A 16,146-nucleotide genomic window follows, 5' to 3' on the forward strand; every position below is an offset into this window, starting at 1 on the left:
ATATGACCCAAGCTTTTCCAGCGTTGTCAAAAAGCTGACCAGTACACAACCTTCATAAGACGTTTCTCATGTGTAACCATACTTTTGGCTAGAGTTCTTAGTGCCAACTCCCTTGCTACCACAAGCACATAACATCTTGCATTACTTATCATCAAATGCTTTTAAGCAGCTCGTACCTTCATTTCCACTCCACATTTCTACAAAAAACTTTTTATTCAGTTAGGTCATATTACTGACATTACTGAGACATCGTAGAATTCAGGATGTTTGCAAAGCATATGCATCCTCTCACCCAACTGTTAACATGAAACTGATATTAAGCTTGTGCTGATGTAGCAAACCATCATTTGTGATCCACAAAGCATGTGGATTAGAGTTTAAGATTTATCACCCATCGGACTAGCCCGTTTCCTTAATTTTTCATGATTATGCCGGTAATAGGTACTTTTTGACAGCACAACCTAAGGTTTATGAAATCCATAAAAAAAAAAATCTGTTGGCTTTCAGACACATTTTTTTTCCAGTTTCAGCATAGATTGTGGCTTACATATAGAAATTATAAACATGACATGTTTTAAGAACCAATGAATCCATCAGCTTTGATATAATGGAAAACCGATCACAATAATCTTATTTTCAGTACTCAGATTTTTTTTTCCAAGTTTAAACAGATTTGACAGTTGACAAAATTGGGAGAGGAAGAAGTTTAATAATAACAGTGGAATAGGAAAAAAAAGAAATAGTGGGAAAACATGATTTAAGTTTCAAATATCTCAAGACACACAAGTCTTGTCAGATCTAGCTCTAGCTGTTGGGAGTTCTGGTTACAGACTTAAGAAATTTGAATTTTATTTTCCACAAAATTTACAAACATACCTCAAATTTTGATGAGGTCAAGGCACAAAAGTGCTGGGACCAAAGCAACAGCTAAAAGTGAGTGTTCCATGTAACAGTTTGTAAAGCTGACAAAAAAGATACATCAAATTGGACATAGAGGGCTCTGAACGCACAGCGTGACCTTTTACTATCACATGTTTAATATCTTCCATATGCATTTATATTGTGAACAAAACAGAAAATACATGTGCTACAAGAGCACAAAAATCAACAGGGCATGGAAGGTAAATTTGTAGGTCAACACTGAGTCATTAAGAAACGAGACATGCTAGGAAAGAGACTTGTTTTGCAACTGCAATATTATGATTCAAACAGGTAGATTAAAAAGAGTCATCTAATTTTCATAAGCTCGTTACTTGCACCTGTACATCAACTGAAGTAGGAACTATGAGCAACTATTAAAAATTCAATCTGGAAAATAAACTTCCAGAAAGCAAGCATGCTGAAGTCATCATCATTCTACATCAAAAGCCCCCCAAATACTACTACAGTAATACGTACATTAGTCGCTCTTTTGAGAGACACATGACTTACGGAAGCAAACAGGACCATGTCTACTACCAGGTCTCTGCTGAAACTGAGCTTAAAAATGGCAAGAGACAGCTATTTCTTCTGGATATGCAGATATTTAAGATTATCAAGAAAGGTGTGCTTAGCATATTACCTGTAAGAACTGTAAAAGGGCATTTTTCAGAGTTATTGAGTATCTTTACACCTTACTTAAAATGGCTGCATTTTTTAAGAGTTACACATCAGGCAAACAGGTTTACTCTCTCACACATACAGAGAACTCTGCCTTGGTTGCACTTTAACCTAACTAAAACTGCAGTCAGATGGTCAAGGTAGTCTGCAAATGTTTGTGCTTGATGGGCTCTGACAGGTAAAGGTGGCATGATTTATTTATTTTTTATATATCCTTTTTGGCTTTAATGTTAGAATTTATCCTATTTCTGAGGACAGTATAAAAATTAGGCAATAGACAGAATTGAATGAAGATTTTTCATAATGCTGTTTAAAATCAGTTTTAAATGCCTACCACGCTAAACACCAGGGATTAAAGCTCATGGATCCAAATTCACTCTATTCACCCCAAACAAGGCTACACCCAAAGGCAAATATGTAGTTCCTCCCCTAGTTCAAAAAGGGAAAAAAAAAATACACTCCTGATGCCATAAAAATGTACACAAATCTTAGAAAATTAGTCCTACAACAATTTATCATGGCAACAAGAGTTTGAGAAGCAAGTGGAAAATGGTAAATAATAAAGATTTGCACCTAAAAGTCACACTTTTCTATTCTATACATCAGATTTTAAATTACTGAAGAATTAAACACATCTGTTACTGTTTTCATGGGGGAAGGCGCAGAGGAAGGAAGTGGTGTGGTACCTTTTTCTGTACACTGACTTTTAAAAGAGACTACTGGAGGAAATTAGAATCCATCTATATAGTAGAGGATTTACTCTATGTAGTATATAGAATGTGAGAACTTAAGGCAAAGCAAGTTTTCAAGGGTTTTTCCAAGCTTATCTTTGATGGTTGTCTTAAAAAGGAACACAGAAGAAAGTGTGGTTTTGCTAGTTCCGTATGGTCAGCAATATGGCTACAGTTCATATTTACTTAAAGCTTTATAAATATTATTCTATCTTACATGGTTAATGACTCCTTAATTTTGTTGTCCACAATTTCCTTATACAGAGCAGCTGACATCACTTCTTCCATTGGACACATGATGCCATACTCTTCACAGCCGTTCTCTTGGACCAGAGGATCCATTTTATGAGGATCAAACATTATATTATTTGGCGTCACTAGCAGCACACCATTGACCGTACCCTAAAATGAGAGGGAAAAGAAGCAGTAAATTTTCTCCTTTGTATTTCAGCTTACTCTCCTTTCTTTTTTTTTTCTGTTGGAAAAAGGCGTTTTCTAAACTGGTTTTGACGTATCTTTATACGTAAGCAACTTTATATAGTTTCTTCTGTTTTGCAGTTATCTAGAAACACAACTGTTTTCTGTGGAAGCAAATTAACACCACCTACTTTCCCTCACAACTCAGTTCCCTCAGTTCCTCACAACTACTTAATCACTAGGTTGAGTAGTTGGAGAGAAAAAAAAAAAAATAAAAAGATAAACCCTTGAACCCCTAGAGGATATGCTAGGCAGCTCCTCTGAGGTAAGGATACATCCTTTCCAGGTAACTGTGGGGCTTATTGCTAGTTTTGCAAAAAACTTCAAGCATTGTCTGAAACCTGACTCTTAAGTCTTCTCACTTTCTACTATTTAAAGAACAAAATGAGAAAGATCTTAAACTGTCATTTATCTTCATTTTCCTTACAAAAAAGAAACAGCAGCATCTGATACAAGTCATTCTAACTTAATGGACCTGTTGACTTATTGGGCAAATACATTTATAGAATGGAACTAGATTAAAAATATTAAAGATTCTTAAAGATGCAGCTTTGAATGGATTTAATCACAATGATACTGCTGCAGTACATAAACACAAATAGATTTTAAACTTCTGGTATGAAAAAATTTGAAGAAAGTTGATACTCATACAATGAGCTGTAGGATACAGTGCAGGTACCAAGTTAGCTTACACTACACTGAACTTCGCCCCCCCCCCCCCCCGCCTTCAGCACTAGAAACAAATGCAAACACCAACACCAGCTGCCCACTAACAAAATTCATTAAACTGTTAGAATGGTAGAGTTTGAGCTAAAACTATGAACTGGAGGAAATCTAGCTTTAAGCAGGATGATAGTGATCCTTCAGTAACAGATCTTGAATCCTAAGGACTTCAAAAATTTAGAAAGACATTCAAAACTTCTGAGCAAGAATCACAAAAGAGTTGCTTCGTGTGTTGCTGAAGCTTATCAGGAATTGAATAAATATCCAACTCACTGATAAAATGTTCACAGTGATTACAAGCATTGTGTATTGGGGAGGACTGTTTGTTTTGAGTTTTGTTTTAGGACATACCAGCACAGCTGAAATAAAACTACAATCCTTCCCAATTCCCGAAATTTGTTCCCGACACCGTGATGGTTAATGACCTTCACAGCAGAAAAACAAAAATGCCATATGGCAAGCAAAAAACTGCACGTTATAAAAAACAAACCAAAAATACTATTAAAGTCTACAGCAGTGACCAATGGTATCACTACTACGGAAAAATTAAAACAATCTCAAAAGCAGCTCAAGCATCTGTACTTAAGGCCTTTAGTCATCCCGTGCCCAGTCAGTTTTATATGTGCCTTTTAGCGTACAAAGCATATGCTAAAGACTTTAAAGTCAGCGGAACATATTCACATAATTCCAAGGTATTTAAGACACTGAAACAAAACCGTCACTGACATTTGAAGTTCAACAAGGCCAAGTGCAAGATCCTGCACCTCAGTCGGGGAATCCCAAGCACAAATACAGGCTGGGCAGAGAATGGACTGAGAGCAGCCCCGAGGAGAAGGACTTGGGGGTGTTGGTTGATGAGAAGCTCAGCATGAGCCAGCAATGTGCACTCACAGCCCAGAAAGCCAACCACATCCTGGGCTGCATCAAAAGAAGTGTGGCCAGCAGGTCGAGGGAGGCGATTCTGCCCCTCTACTCCACTCTCATGAGACCCCACCCAGAGTACTGTGTCCAGCTCTGGGGCCCCCAACATAAGGAGGAGACAGACCTCTTGGAGCAGATCCAGAGGAGGGCCATGAAGATGATCGTAGGGCTGGAGCACCTCTCCTATGAAGACAGGCTGAGGGAGTTGGGGTTGTTCAGCCTGGAGAAGAGAAGGCTCCGGGGAGACCTTATAGCAGCCTTCCAGTACCTAAAGGGGGCCTACAGGAAGGATGGGGAGGGACTCTTGATCAGGGAGTGTAGCTATAGGGGGTGTAACTGTTTTAAACTGAAAGAGGGGAAATTTAGGTTAGATATTAGGAAGAAATTCTTTACTGTGAGGGTGGTGAGACACTGGACCAGGTTGCCCAGAGAAGTTGTGGATTCCCCATCCCTGGAACTAGATGATCTTTAAAGTCCCTTCCAAACCAAACCACGTTATAAGTGTATGATTTCTTTCCCTGTGCTGCATTGTGGAAATCGACTTTCAAAGAACAAAAACAAACTCTAAGAGGATGACTGTCAGTGGAACTCTACATTTAGTTATATCCACTGTAGTCTAGAAAACAAATTTAACATGACTGCAGAAGTCAACGAGTCTACCCAGAAGAACAATTGCTTCTCTTTAAACAAATACTACTTCTGTAAATTTAGTACCTAATGCAAAAAAAAAAAAAGCACAATTTCTGAATTTGAGCTCTTTCATTAATGACCACACATGAAAGTGGAATTTTATTAATATTCTCCAGATCTGAACCTTAAAAGTCAAGGCCATAGACTTGATGGCAGTTGGACTAGATGATTCTTGTAGGTCCCTTCCAACTGAAATATTCTATTCTATTCTTTCACTGCCTCCATGTTGAATGTGGATCTTCAGAACGCTCAGGATGGAGAGGAAAAAAAAAAAAAAGGTAAGGTTATATTACTGCTGTAGCCAAATGATTTAAATGTTCCAGCATCAACTTCTAAAATTATGTATTACCCAGTAGAAGCAATCAGTAATCAAGTTCATTGGAGAACTCATTTCCAGACTAAGATGTTCTTCACTATTTTATGAACCGTCCTTGACCAATTAAGTACGCAGGAAGTGCTAAAGCTTTTGAGGCAATAAAAGCAGATGACATTTTCCTATCAAGGGGTGAGCTGTCACAACTGACATACCACCCATGTCAACAAGGTTCCTGGTTTTATTAAACAAACACAAAATCCAATGCTTTATCTGTGCTCTTGAAAGTAAGTTAAAAGGCTTTTTCAGATCGCAGTCCAGGTTAAAAATCTATTAAAGAATATTTTATTGCAAAGTAAGTTTAAAGTTTCATAAGTCAATTTTACGTTGCTTATTTGAACATTAGAGAGTCACAATATTAGAATAATGTGTATGAAGAACTAGTCGCACATCTTCTCCTCATTTCAGTTATCTTGCTTCAGCCTCAATTTTAACAATTCAGAAAATACCAACTTACACAGGCCAGGGTTGTCAATATCTTAAAGACATGTCATCATATCCAAGACAAGAGTCTGTTTCCAGGGCAAATCTGAACGTGTTTAAAGAAATTGCATAGTACCTTGCGGCTTTCAGACTCAGACACTGAGAAACAGTAAACATAATTTTTCTGCAGGCAAACGTTCAGACAAAGAAGTGTGCAAGACTACCGACTACATAAGGAAAACAAGTTTAAGAGACCTTCTGTGGTAAATAGAAGCTTCCTAGAACAGTCTGACAACAACCTGTCTAATGGCAGAAAACCCGTAAACCTGTACACCAGGCAGTTCTCCTTGACACACATGGAAGATTTTAAAGCCCACCTCTGCAGCCTCAAAGACACAACTAGAAACCTAGAAGCTGCTTATCTTTGTCTTAGAAGAAACCCTCAACACCAATAGGTAAATACTCAGCATAAAAATTAAACTGCAAGTGTAATGCCATTTAAAATTCATTACACTGATAGAGAAATAGAGAATTAAACCTTTGGAACTATCAGGGTTTTATGTGTACTTGACTAAGAAGCTGATCAAACACTTGCAATGACTATAAGCAGTTGAAAGGTTATACAGGTATCTTGAAAACACTGGCTTTATAGCTCCTCAACAAGAGACGACCTATTTCATTGGTACCTATTTAAAAGGTGACAGGAGGCAGACCAACGCAACACTTCTGGCTCACAAGTTATTTGATAAGGTTGACAGTTACTACATGAACATGTCAGAATACTTCTCTAGAGAACCGCTGCCCCAAATTTACAGGCTAGAAATTAGATTCCTAATAATACACTAATCATTAATATTTCTGTAATTTTTTTATTATTATTAACCAAGGATCACTGAACGTTAACTTAAGTAGCTAGGTAAAGCTCAGGTAACAGTCAGATAAAGAAACATTTTGTTTAGTCAAAAGTTTTAACCATTTTTTTTTCAGACACGTCAGCGTTTCTGCCACTTTCTCTAACAATTTCTGTGACTCTTTTATAAAAGAAATAGCTTCTCTTTACCACCTTCTAACTTGTTTGCAGGAGAAAAGCCTCCTTAAAAACCTGTGGAATATTACTCAACAGATGGAATTTCTAGCACAGACAGAAAACAAGTGCTATTGATTCTGTGAGTGAAAAAAGAAGGTAACATCAGAACAAAATGTGTAAGTGGGAGCATACATGCGTCCAGCCAACTACTGGTCAAGAATTGCTCGTTACATTACACTGAAGCAGCTCCAGGCTTTGAGAGTTAACACCACAGTTTTCAATAAGTAGAGATAAATATTACACATTCTCTTTAAAGGAGAGTATATGAAACTTCATTCCCTTGTTGGTTTGCCGTTATAGGTCAGACAGATTTCTATCTTAGCATTCCTACAATACATATACTTCAGAACTATTGTCTCAGAGTTGTGAGAAGTTCCAAAGATCCCTCTCTGGCCTGGATGAGCTGCTGAAGATGTTTTCAGTGTGAATATACTCTTCAGAGTAAAGAACAGCATGGGGGTTTACTAAGTAAAGCCCTTCCTATGCCCCACCTACCCATACCAACACAGGGAGATGAGCCCAGCTTCTCCTTTATGGTCATGTTCTGTCATGCTGTGTCTTCAGCACAGATGCTTTGGATGGTAATCAAGTATTTTTTTTTTAAACATTGTAGAAACAGCTCTGTGACTTTATTTTATACAAATTCAATTTTCAAAATGCTTTCAAAAAATAATTTCACCAGTGATGTGGCTAGAGAGAGACAGATCAGCAAAGCAGAGCACAAGCATAAGCAAAAAGATTGGGCAATGGCATGCATACTTAAAAATCCTACATGACTCCCATATACTGCCATCGTTTGCTCTAACCTCCTAATTTTGAGGAAAAAAAAAAAAAGAAAAAAGAAAGAAAAAAACCAAACCAAAACCAAACAGCTAAGTTGCTGATAGAGGACCACTGGAAACAATTTTTTAGGACATCCTCCACCAAATAACCAGTGACTGGTTTCTCTTGGAACATGCTTCTAACCAGTTGTTAAGGGAAAAAAAGTACCCAAAATTCTGTCAATGAAACTGAAGTAAAAATTAGACTCTGCATATAGCTACTAAGTAGTTCAACATGACACTGTTACAGAAAGTTATGGACGAACAAAACTCTCCAAAATAACACTTCTAGAAGTCAAGTTTCCTGTATGTAAAATGGATTCTAAAGACATGAAGTGAATTTCTATTCATGTAAAGTTCAGATTTAACAGCCTCAAGGAGAAATGCTGAGCCATTTTATTACTGAAAACCACGTGGACATACTAGGTTACTAAAAACAGATCCCTTCAGTCTTAAAGCTGGTCCAGAAATATTAATCCACGTAAGGAAAAATGTCGGAGGATGTCGGAGTGGGAGACGGACCCGGAGTAACGATGGAATCTCAATATGAGTATGATCGTTCTCCCTTTATTTAAGTTTTCACAGAGAATATATAGACAGACAATAAGAACAAGCGATAGCAACAGATATGTGATTGGTTACAACTTATGTTTATGTGATTAAGGCAATTATTCCATTGGTACACGTCCTGTGTCCACCCCTGGCTATGTAGCACAACTTTCCTTCTCTATTCACAGATGTGGTTCCTCTTATCTTGTTTACCGTCTTGTTACTTCTGCTCCTTGAGGAATTTCAAGGATAGTTCATGGTCACATTCCTGCTTGTAGTTAAACAGGCTTCTCCTCAAGGCTCATGTGAAAGGCTGGATTGTTCATTGCAATCAGATCATGTCCCTTCGAACTCAGCCATTCCTCCACAAAAAAACACGCAGATTAAACTGCGCCTGTATGCAAATATTCAATTCTGAATCAGTTTTAACTTCTTCTCATTAGAGTTCCTTAAACCTCAGGAAATGGGAGCTCTAAATCCTATACAATATCTGAGATAGAAATTTGAACAATCATTATAAAGGGAGGATTAGAGCCAAACTTTGACATTGGTGAGCCCAAACATTAAGATTAGACGGTTCAATAATACACTTCAAAAAGGTTTGAGAGGACTTCTGACAAGCAGGTTTCAAACAGAAGTTACCTCTGAATAATTCCATTATGTTCTTGAACACACAAGGTAGAACAAAATCTGCAATTCACAATTTATAAAGCTTTTACCATAAAGATAACAACTTAGTTTTTTTCTTTGTTTCTTGTAGAAGTTTTGAACCTCGTCAGTGTCCTCCACTTCACTTCAGGAACAATGTATTTGTGCTCTTTGTGCCCATATTTCCAGGTTGGTGTTTCTTCTTTTTAAGCCTTAGTATTAGTAATTTTTCTTTACCTACTACTTTTCAAAACAAGTCAAGTAAACTAGCAAGCATAAGAAAGAACAAAGAATTTCAAAGCTCCTCTATTCATTTAATTTTCAATCAAGCAGACTGGTTAAGATACCTTTTTCTGCCTCCAACGAACAGTGCAAAGAATAAAAAAAAACAGAGCAGCATACTCTTCTACAGAAGAACCAAACGGTGCAGCTGCAAGGAAGTGCATGCCTACACACGCAATAAACAGTGAGCTAAAATGTGACTCTAAAGCACACTGGTTACACCGATTTATAGTGTGACCAGGATGTGGCATATTCACACCAGCCTGCTCCTAACCATGCCCGACACCCTGCCTCTAACAGTACCCAAAACCAGGTAACAGAGAGCAAATATTGTAACAGATAAAACGTTTCCAGGTTCCAGACACTAACTGCATCTCCGAGAACTCCTGTGTGCTTGTCCAGGAAGTCACAGGTGTGACTAAAACCAAATCCAAACACATACAGAATAAGCAGTCTTGAAAAGTGAGAAATGAGACGGTTTTACCTTAATGCAAGCTCTTTCGCACAGGTGAAATTAAACACATTGAAAAATAGGCTTTCACCAGATTTTAGTTTACAAGCACCAGTCACGGTGATGACTGAGACTTCACATCTGAAGCCCCATAAAACAGTTACCTATGAGCTTCAAAATCACTTGCAGAGTGGGAAGAAGAAGATGAATCTTTTAAGCTTTCTCCAGAAAACCTTGGAAGATTCATCATCCTGCATCTTCAGAAAGTGTATCAAGGAAAGGATAAGATGACATGCCTGAGGACATTCCTATCACATGTGACACAAAGGCTAAATTACATGCTAAACTTATGCTATCTGGCACTCAAATCTGAGCAAGTCAGCATTCATTTCTCTCCCCACCCACTTCCCCAAGCATGGGCTGATACCGCAGTGGATTATACAACTCTCTTAAGAAACAGAATTACCCTTGAAGCTCTTAGAAAATAGGCTGTAAAAACGCAAGTCAAAGACAGATGCTGTGAACACTCCCCATAATATTCTGATGAGGAATTACAGCACATAAATAATATACTGTAAATTTTAACACTAGACTATAATTTTCCAGTACAGCCAATTTCTAACAGAGGCTCACAGTCCTCAATTCCTCTGCAACAGAGCACCTAAAACCAAGAAGTCATGACTTGTCTAGGATCAGCCTAAAAAAAAAAAAAAGTTACCCAGGGACAGAATGCAAGGAGTGAAGCAAATTAACTGTAAAGTAGAGCAAAGTAACAAAGCTTTTCCAGTTCTTGCCTCACCAACTTCTAACATCTAGCTTTTGCCATGTACTGTCAAAAGGCTTCAAGTCTAGGCATACATAGATCTGCAATCATTTCCATCAGGAAAAAAAAATTAAGTGCCGTTTTAAAAGATTCTGATTAATCTGTTTATCATTAGTGTAACTTCTCTGCAAATCTATTGCTGGACAACACAGAATCAGCAGTATTTGTATATACATATCCAAACTTCAGGTGAAGGATGAAGTCCTAGAAGTACTTTGAGTTTCTTTGCACGGATTCAGCTTGAGTGAAGGAATGATTTTTCATGATTAAAGCATCCAGTCATTTTTCTGTGGGGTGGTAGAGCAACACATTGTTTTTTCCTAAAGCGTTCTGAGGTAAAGTCTTTTGATAATCATCTCAGTCTCTAAAAATCTGTGCAAGACTTGTGCACCTATGACCTGAATAGAAGTTAATTAGGTGCCACTAACTTGGAAGGCATTTGTGTGATGACACTACTGAGCGAACTGTAACTACTGCTTCAAAGGAAAAAAAAAAAAAAAAAATCTAGATTTCTACCATACTATATCCATTACAGAAGTGTTTGTTTACAGAATCAGGGGTTAGTTCTGCTCATACTGTTCTGCTTGAGGAAAATGGAAGAGAAGCTACCCAACTATATGTTTCCTCAGTTTAAGGCATGTTCTTCTCCACTGTAAGTAAAGAGAACTGCTTATGAGAGATTATAACATAAGGAACAGACCTCATGCCCTCAACACAAGAGAATCGCTCAACAGTATGAGTACAGAGAAGATTGTCACAGGTTAATTGTGCCGAGTCCTGCACTTGAGTCACAACAACGCCATGCAGCGCTACAGGCCTGGGGAATAACGCTGGAGAGCTGCCTGGCAGAAAAGGACCGAGGAGCATTGGTCGACTGCTGGCTGAATATGAGCCAGCAGTGTGCCCAGGTAGCCAAGAAGGCCAACAGCATCCTGGCCTGCATTACAGATAGTGTGCAGCAGGACTAGGGAAGCGATCATCCCCCTGTACATCCCCCCCGCACTGGTGAGGCTGCCCCTCGAATACTGTGTCTCGTTTTGGGCGCCTCACTGCAAGAAAGACACTGAGGTGCTGGAGCACGTCCAAAGGACAATGAAGCTGGTGAGGGGTCTGGAGCACAAGTCTATGAGGAGCAGCTTGAGGGAGCTGGGGTTGTTCAGCCTGGAGAAAAGGAGGCTGAGGGGAGACCTTATCGCTCTCTACAACTACCTGAAAGGAGGGTGTGGAGAGGCGAGGGTTGGTCTCTCCTCCCAAGTAACAAGGGACAGCACAAGAGGAAATGGCCTCAAATTGCACCAGGGGAGGTTTAGATTGGATATTAGGAAAAATTTCTTCACTGAAAGGGTTATCAAGCATTGGAACAGGATGCCCAGGGAAGCGGTCAAGTCACCATCCCTGGAGGTATTTAAAAGATGTGTAGATGCAGTGCTGAGGGACATCGTTTAATGGAACACTTGGAAGTGTTACGTTAACAGCTGGATTTGATGATCTTAAAGTTCTTTTCCAACCAAAATGATTCTATTCTATGATTCTAACGTACTTAATTTTTTACGTCCCATATAGTAACAGTAAAACCTGAACATTTAAGTACCTTGCCATTAGTGATGTACTTGCAATTAATTTTTAGAAATTTCTCTGTAAATGCTTCCTCCTCTTCGGAGGTGGATGATACCACTCTTGTAGGACGAACACATGCATGCGCTGGTGAAGCAGCTGACTCTTTCCGTTGGACTCCATCTGGATCCTAAAAGGGAATAAAAAATACCAAAAAAAAAAATCACAAACTTAACAACCTGCCTTTTTCAATATTAAGAAATTTTTCCGTTGTGTAATTTTTGTTCTTTTTCTTTGACATCAAGGCAAATATAAAAACAGTGTTCCAAATCCACTGCAGTTTACAGGACTGCTTTGATCTGACACTGCATATAACTAATGAAGCACAGCTTAACCAGCCCATGATAAGAAATTCCAAGTGGACAAAGATACTCAAATCAACCTGGGAATAAACAACAAAATAATGATCAGAACTCACGTAAGGAAACCATCCGATACACTGTCACATGCAAAATTTGAGCAGAAGTAAGCAGAAAGGATTATTTTCCAATTTCAACAGAAGTCCTATTACATGTATTCTGTTATACATCCATAACGTTATACGCTACTTTATGTTGGAAGGTCAGCTAGTCCAAACCTGTGTTTAAAGCAGGCCTCAGTCAACATTAGATGAGGTTGCTTATGGCCTTTCCAGCTGAGTTTAAATCTTCAAGGCTGGAGACTCCACAGCCTCTCCAAGAAACCTGCTCCAGTATTTTACTACCCTCTTGTTGTGAAAAATATTTTCCTGTTGTTTAACCAGCTGTTGCTGACCATCATTTTACTATGAACCTCTGAAGACCTTGACTCTTCTCCTCCCTCTAACCTGTCTACTAAGTAATACAACACAGAAATCGGGTTGTCCATTAGTATTTTCTTCTTCAGACTAAAAAACACCCCAGCTCTCAGCAAATCCTTGTGCTTCATATGTTTCCATTCCCTAATCATCGTAATGGCTCTCCACTGGAGTCTCTGCAGCATGTCAATCTTTGTCTCATACTGGAGGTTACAGTGGACACAACACTGCAAATGCAGCTTCACAAGCCCCGTAGACAGGGGAATAACCATTTTCCCTAATCTGTTGGTATTCTTCTGCTATCTGCCACCTGGCATGTGATTAGCCTTCACCATCACAAGTGGACAATTGTTCAGTATCTCCACCAGCCTCAACCTCTCCTTGGCCTTTAGTCTTTTTCTGCAGAACTGCTATGTAGCCAGCCAGCCCTCACCCTGTACTGCCACATGGGGCTCTTTCTGTCCCACAAAGATCTTAGCTGTTGTTGAACTTCATCAGGTTTCTGTTACTTCATCTCTCCAGACTCTTGATCTCCCTTTGATGAGTAGCCCTTGTCCTTCCCTTCAAGTGTATTGACACACTTTCCCTCATTTTTCCTGCCCCACTGCCCCAAGCTTGCTAACAGCGCATTGTCTGTCCCACCATTCACGTCACTGATGGGCAGATTATAAACAATATTTGCCCCAATAAGAACACTCAAGGACCTGTAACTGCTTACCATCATAGAAAACAAACAACAAAAAATAACTAACCACACACACAAATGATGAATCACTTTGAACCCAAAGATCCTGCCAATTTTTTCAGCCCATCTTGTAGTCCACCCATTCAGTTCACATTTCCCCAGTATTGTAATAAGGCTGCTTTGGGACAGTGTCAAGGGCCTGGCTCTAGTCAAGGTAAGTAATGTGCATCGCTCTTCCCACATCTGCTGAGCCACCACAGAAGACCAAAGCAATCACTTTGGTCAGGCACGATATACCCTTTGTAAATTCACTCTGGCTGTTCCCAACCATCTTTGTCTTTCACATGCCTGGATATGACTTCCAGAAGATTTCCTTTATGACCTCCCTGGGCAGTTAATAGGAAGAGTTACCTATCTTGCTGTCTAACAGTACATCCAACAAAGTAGTGAACACGGACCCTACCAAGGACAGGACAGACAGTGAAAAAAACTGTTTACAAATAAAAGCTAAACGTATAGAAGACACAGTGCACCAAAGTCTGTTTTATAGTCATGGCAATCTTGTTCTGGAGCTTAACCAACATTTAAAGACTTCCATTTCACACATAATTGCTATTTATAGTTACTAATAAAATATTACTATTTATAAGAACTACGAACTTCTACGTTCCCTTTGGTTTTCTGCTTTTCTGTTCAGTTCTATTCACTAGGACAGATTACAGCCAAATGCCTTTAAGCATATCCAGGAACATTATGCACAATTGTTTTCAGTTCGTCATCTCTCTGGCACTACTTTAGCCTTTGCCTGCGTCTTTCAATTTTAGTTAGAAAGCAAACAAAAAACCCAAAACTACTTCTAGAACACTGAACTGAATTTTGCTGAAAAAGCTAATGAAGATATAATTAAAAAGTAAGCTTTCTTGAGACGAGTTTTCTTCCTATATACGCCTTTCTCCTAAAAATTATGTAGTCACCTTTGTGAGGCACACAGTTCAGCAAGTGGCTGCAAGAGTCCTCAGCTGATATCCAAGTCCACTGTGAATAAGCCAGCTATTTCTCATTCATATTGCCACGCGACATGGAAGCGGGAATAATACTGGTGTCAGACTTTCAAATTTAATGACAACACCCTTGTCACTACGTATTATTTTGAAGTGGATTTTAAATTTTTTAGGTAGTAAAGCTTATTGGATCCTGTCAAATATGTGCAAACTGCCAAATGAAGAAACCCTTCACAAAACCCAGCAGCATAAGAAAGGTTTAAAAATCTAAGCTGAGTTCTTACATACGCATTGACACTAACAAACTTATTGCAATACACACTGAAATCCTAGCTTAAGTGTAGGAACGTAAAAAAAAAAAAACAGGATTATACAGATCTTACATTAGCCACATGCTGGTTCGTATGTAGCCACGTGGTTATGTTAAGCTACTCCAGTGTTTGATAAAACAGAAACAAAAGAACAGAGCATATCATAAGTTTCTATTTTGCCTCAACAGAGTTCAGATGCTGGTGAGTCATCTTATTCGATTTCTAGGAGGAACTCATCGATTTCAACCATCGTAGCACAAAGAGAAGACCCCTTTACATTATGCAGGCAGAACAACATACACCCTTTACCTTGAAATGTGCTTAGATTTAAACTGCAAATCCGGAGCCAAAATTGGAGGAGAGTCAAAGAAGACAGACATCAAGACAGTGCATTACAGAATGTGTGCTAGTATTTCTCTCCTTCATAAGGATAGCAATCCAAAAGAGCAAAGAGAAACAGAAAACAGGTGCTATCATGAAGAACAAACCCCTCCACAGCCTTAGCTGCTCAAATAGAAATTGAGTGCTTTTTGGGTTGCTGGAGAGACTGCCTAAAAAGCAAAACCACACACACAGACACAGAGTCCACACTGACAAGTGCAAGAGATTTCTGGTTTTTGCTTTCTTTCCACAAACTGTCTCTAGGAACATCCCTTCCCTCCTTACATGTACTTCCAAAGACCTCAGAAACAGAAGCTTCCATAAACACTTTATGATGTATTGTCACATGACTTGTTTGCTTGACTTTCCCTGAAGCATTTAAGAACCGCTTGTAGCGATCCATGACATATAATAAGATGCACAAAATAGTTCTGCAACAAAATAGTAAGCATCAGTTAAATGAAATTTAACACTCAAATTGTTTCTAACATTGAACTGCCTACACTAAACAAAACAATCTTTTAAAATACTTTAATCTACTTTCTCTCTTCTACACTTTCAAGTTTTTATCTCTGCTATGTGCATATAGTCAATAAAAAAGTTCCAAATAAATTACAGGTATGTTTACATTATTAAGCCTCCTTATCTACTATATGCAAACAAGCATTAAAAAAAATAATCCACAAAAGCAAGAATAAGGTATTTTGTATGACACGAGATCTAGTGCATTGTAGGAAGAGCTCTGATTTCTAGTAGTAAAAGTAACAATTTTCCCTTGAGT

The 16,146-nt window shown here is 38.6% G+C and overlaps 1 protein-coding gene across 7 annotated transcripts in view; it reads right to left on the reverse strand.

Annotated features, from left to right (window-relative positions):
- The window catches only part of OXR1 (oxidation resistance 1), a 372,567-nt gene that overhangs the window by 124,228 nt on the left and 232,193 nt on the right, over positions 1-16,146 (reverse strand). For all 7 annotated transcript variants that reach the window (XM_054193058.1, XM_054193061.1, XM_054193060.1 and 4 more), the window contains 2 exons: positions 12,190-12,342; positions 2,548-2,732 (listed from right to left, as the gene is read on the reverse strand). In XM_054193058.1, coding sequence (XP_054049033.1) covers positions 2,548-2,732; positions 12,190-12,342 — 338 coding nt within the window. The remainder of the gene's footprint in view (positions 1-2,547; positions 2,733-12,189; positions 12,343-16,146) is intronic.

This window comes from Rissa tridactyla, chromosome 2 (assembly GCF_028500815.1).
Source record: "Rissa tridactyla isolate bRisTri1 chromosome 2, bRisTri1.patW.cur.20221130, whole genome shotgun sequence".
In the NCBI taxonomy this organism is placed as follows: Eukaryota; Metazoa; Chordata; class Aves; order Charadriiformes; family Laridae; genus Rissa; species Rissa tridactyla.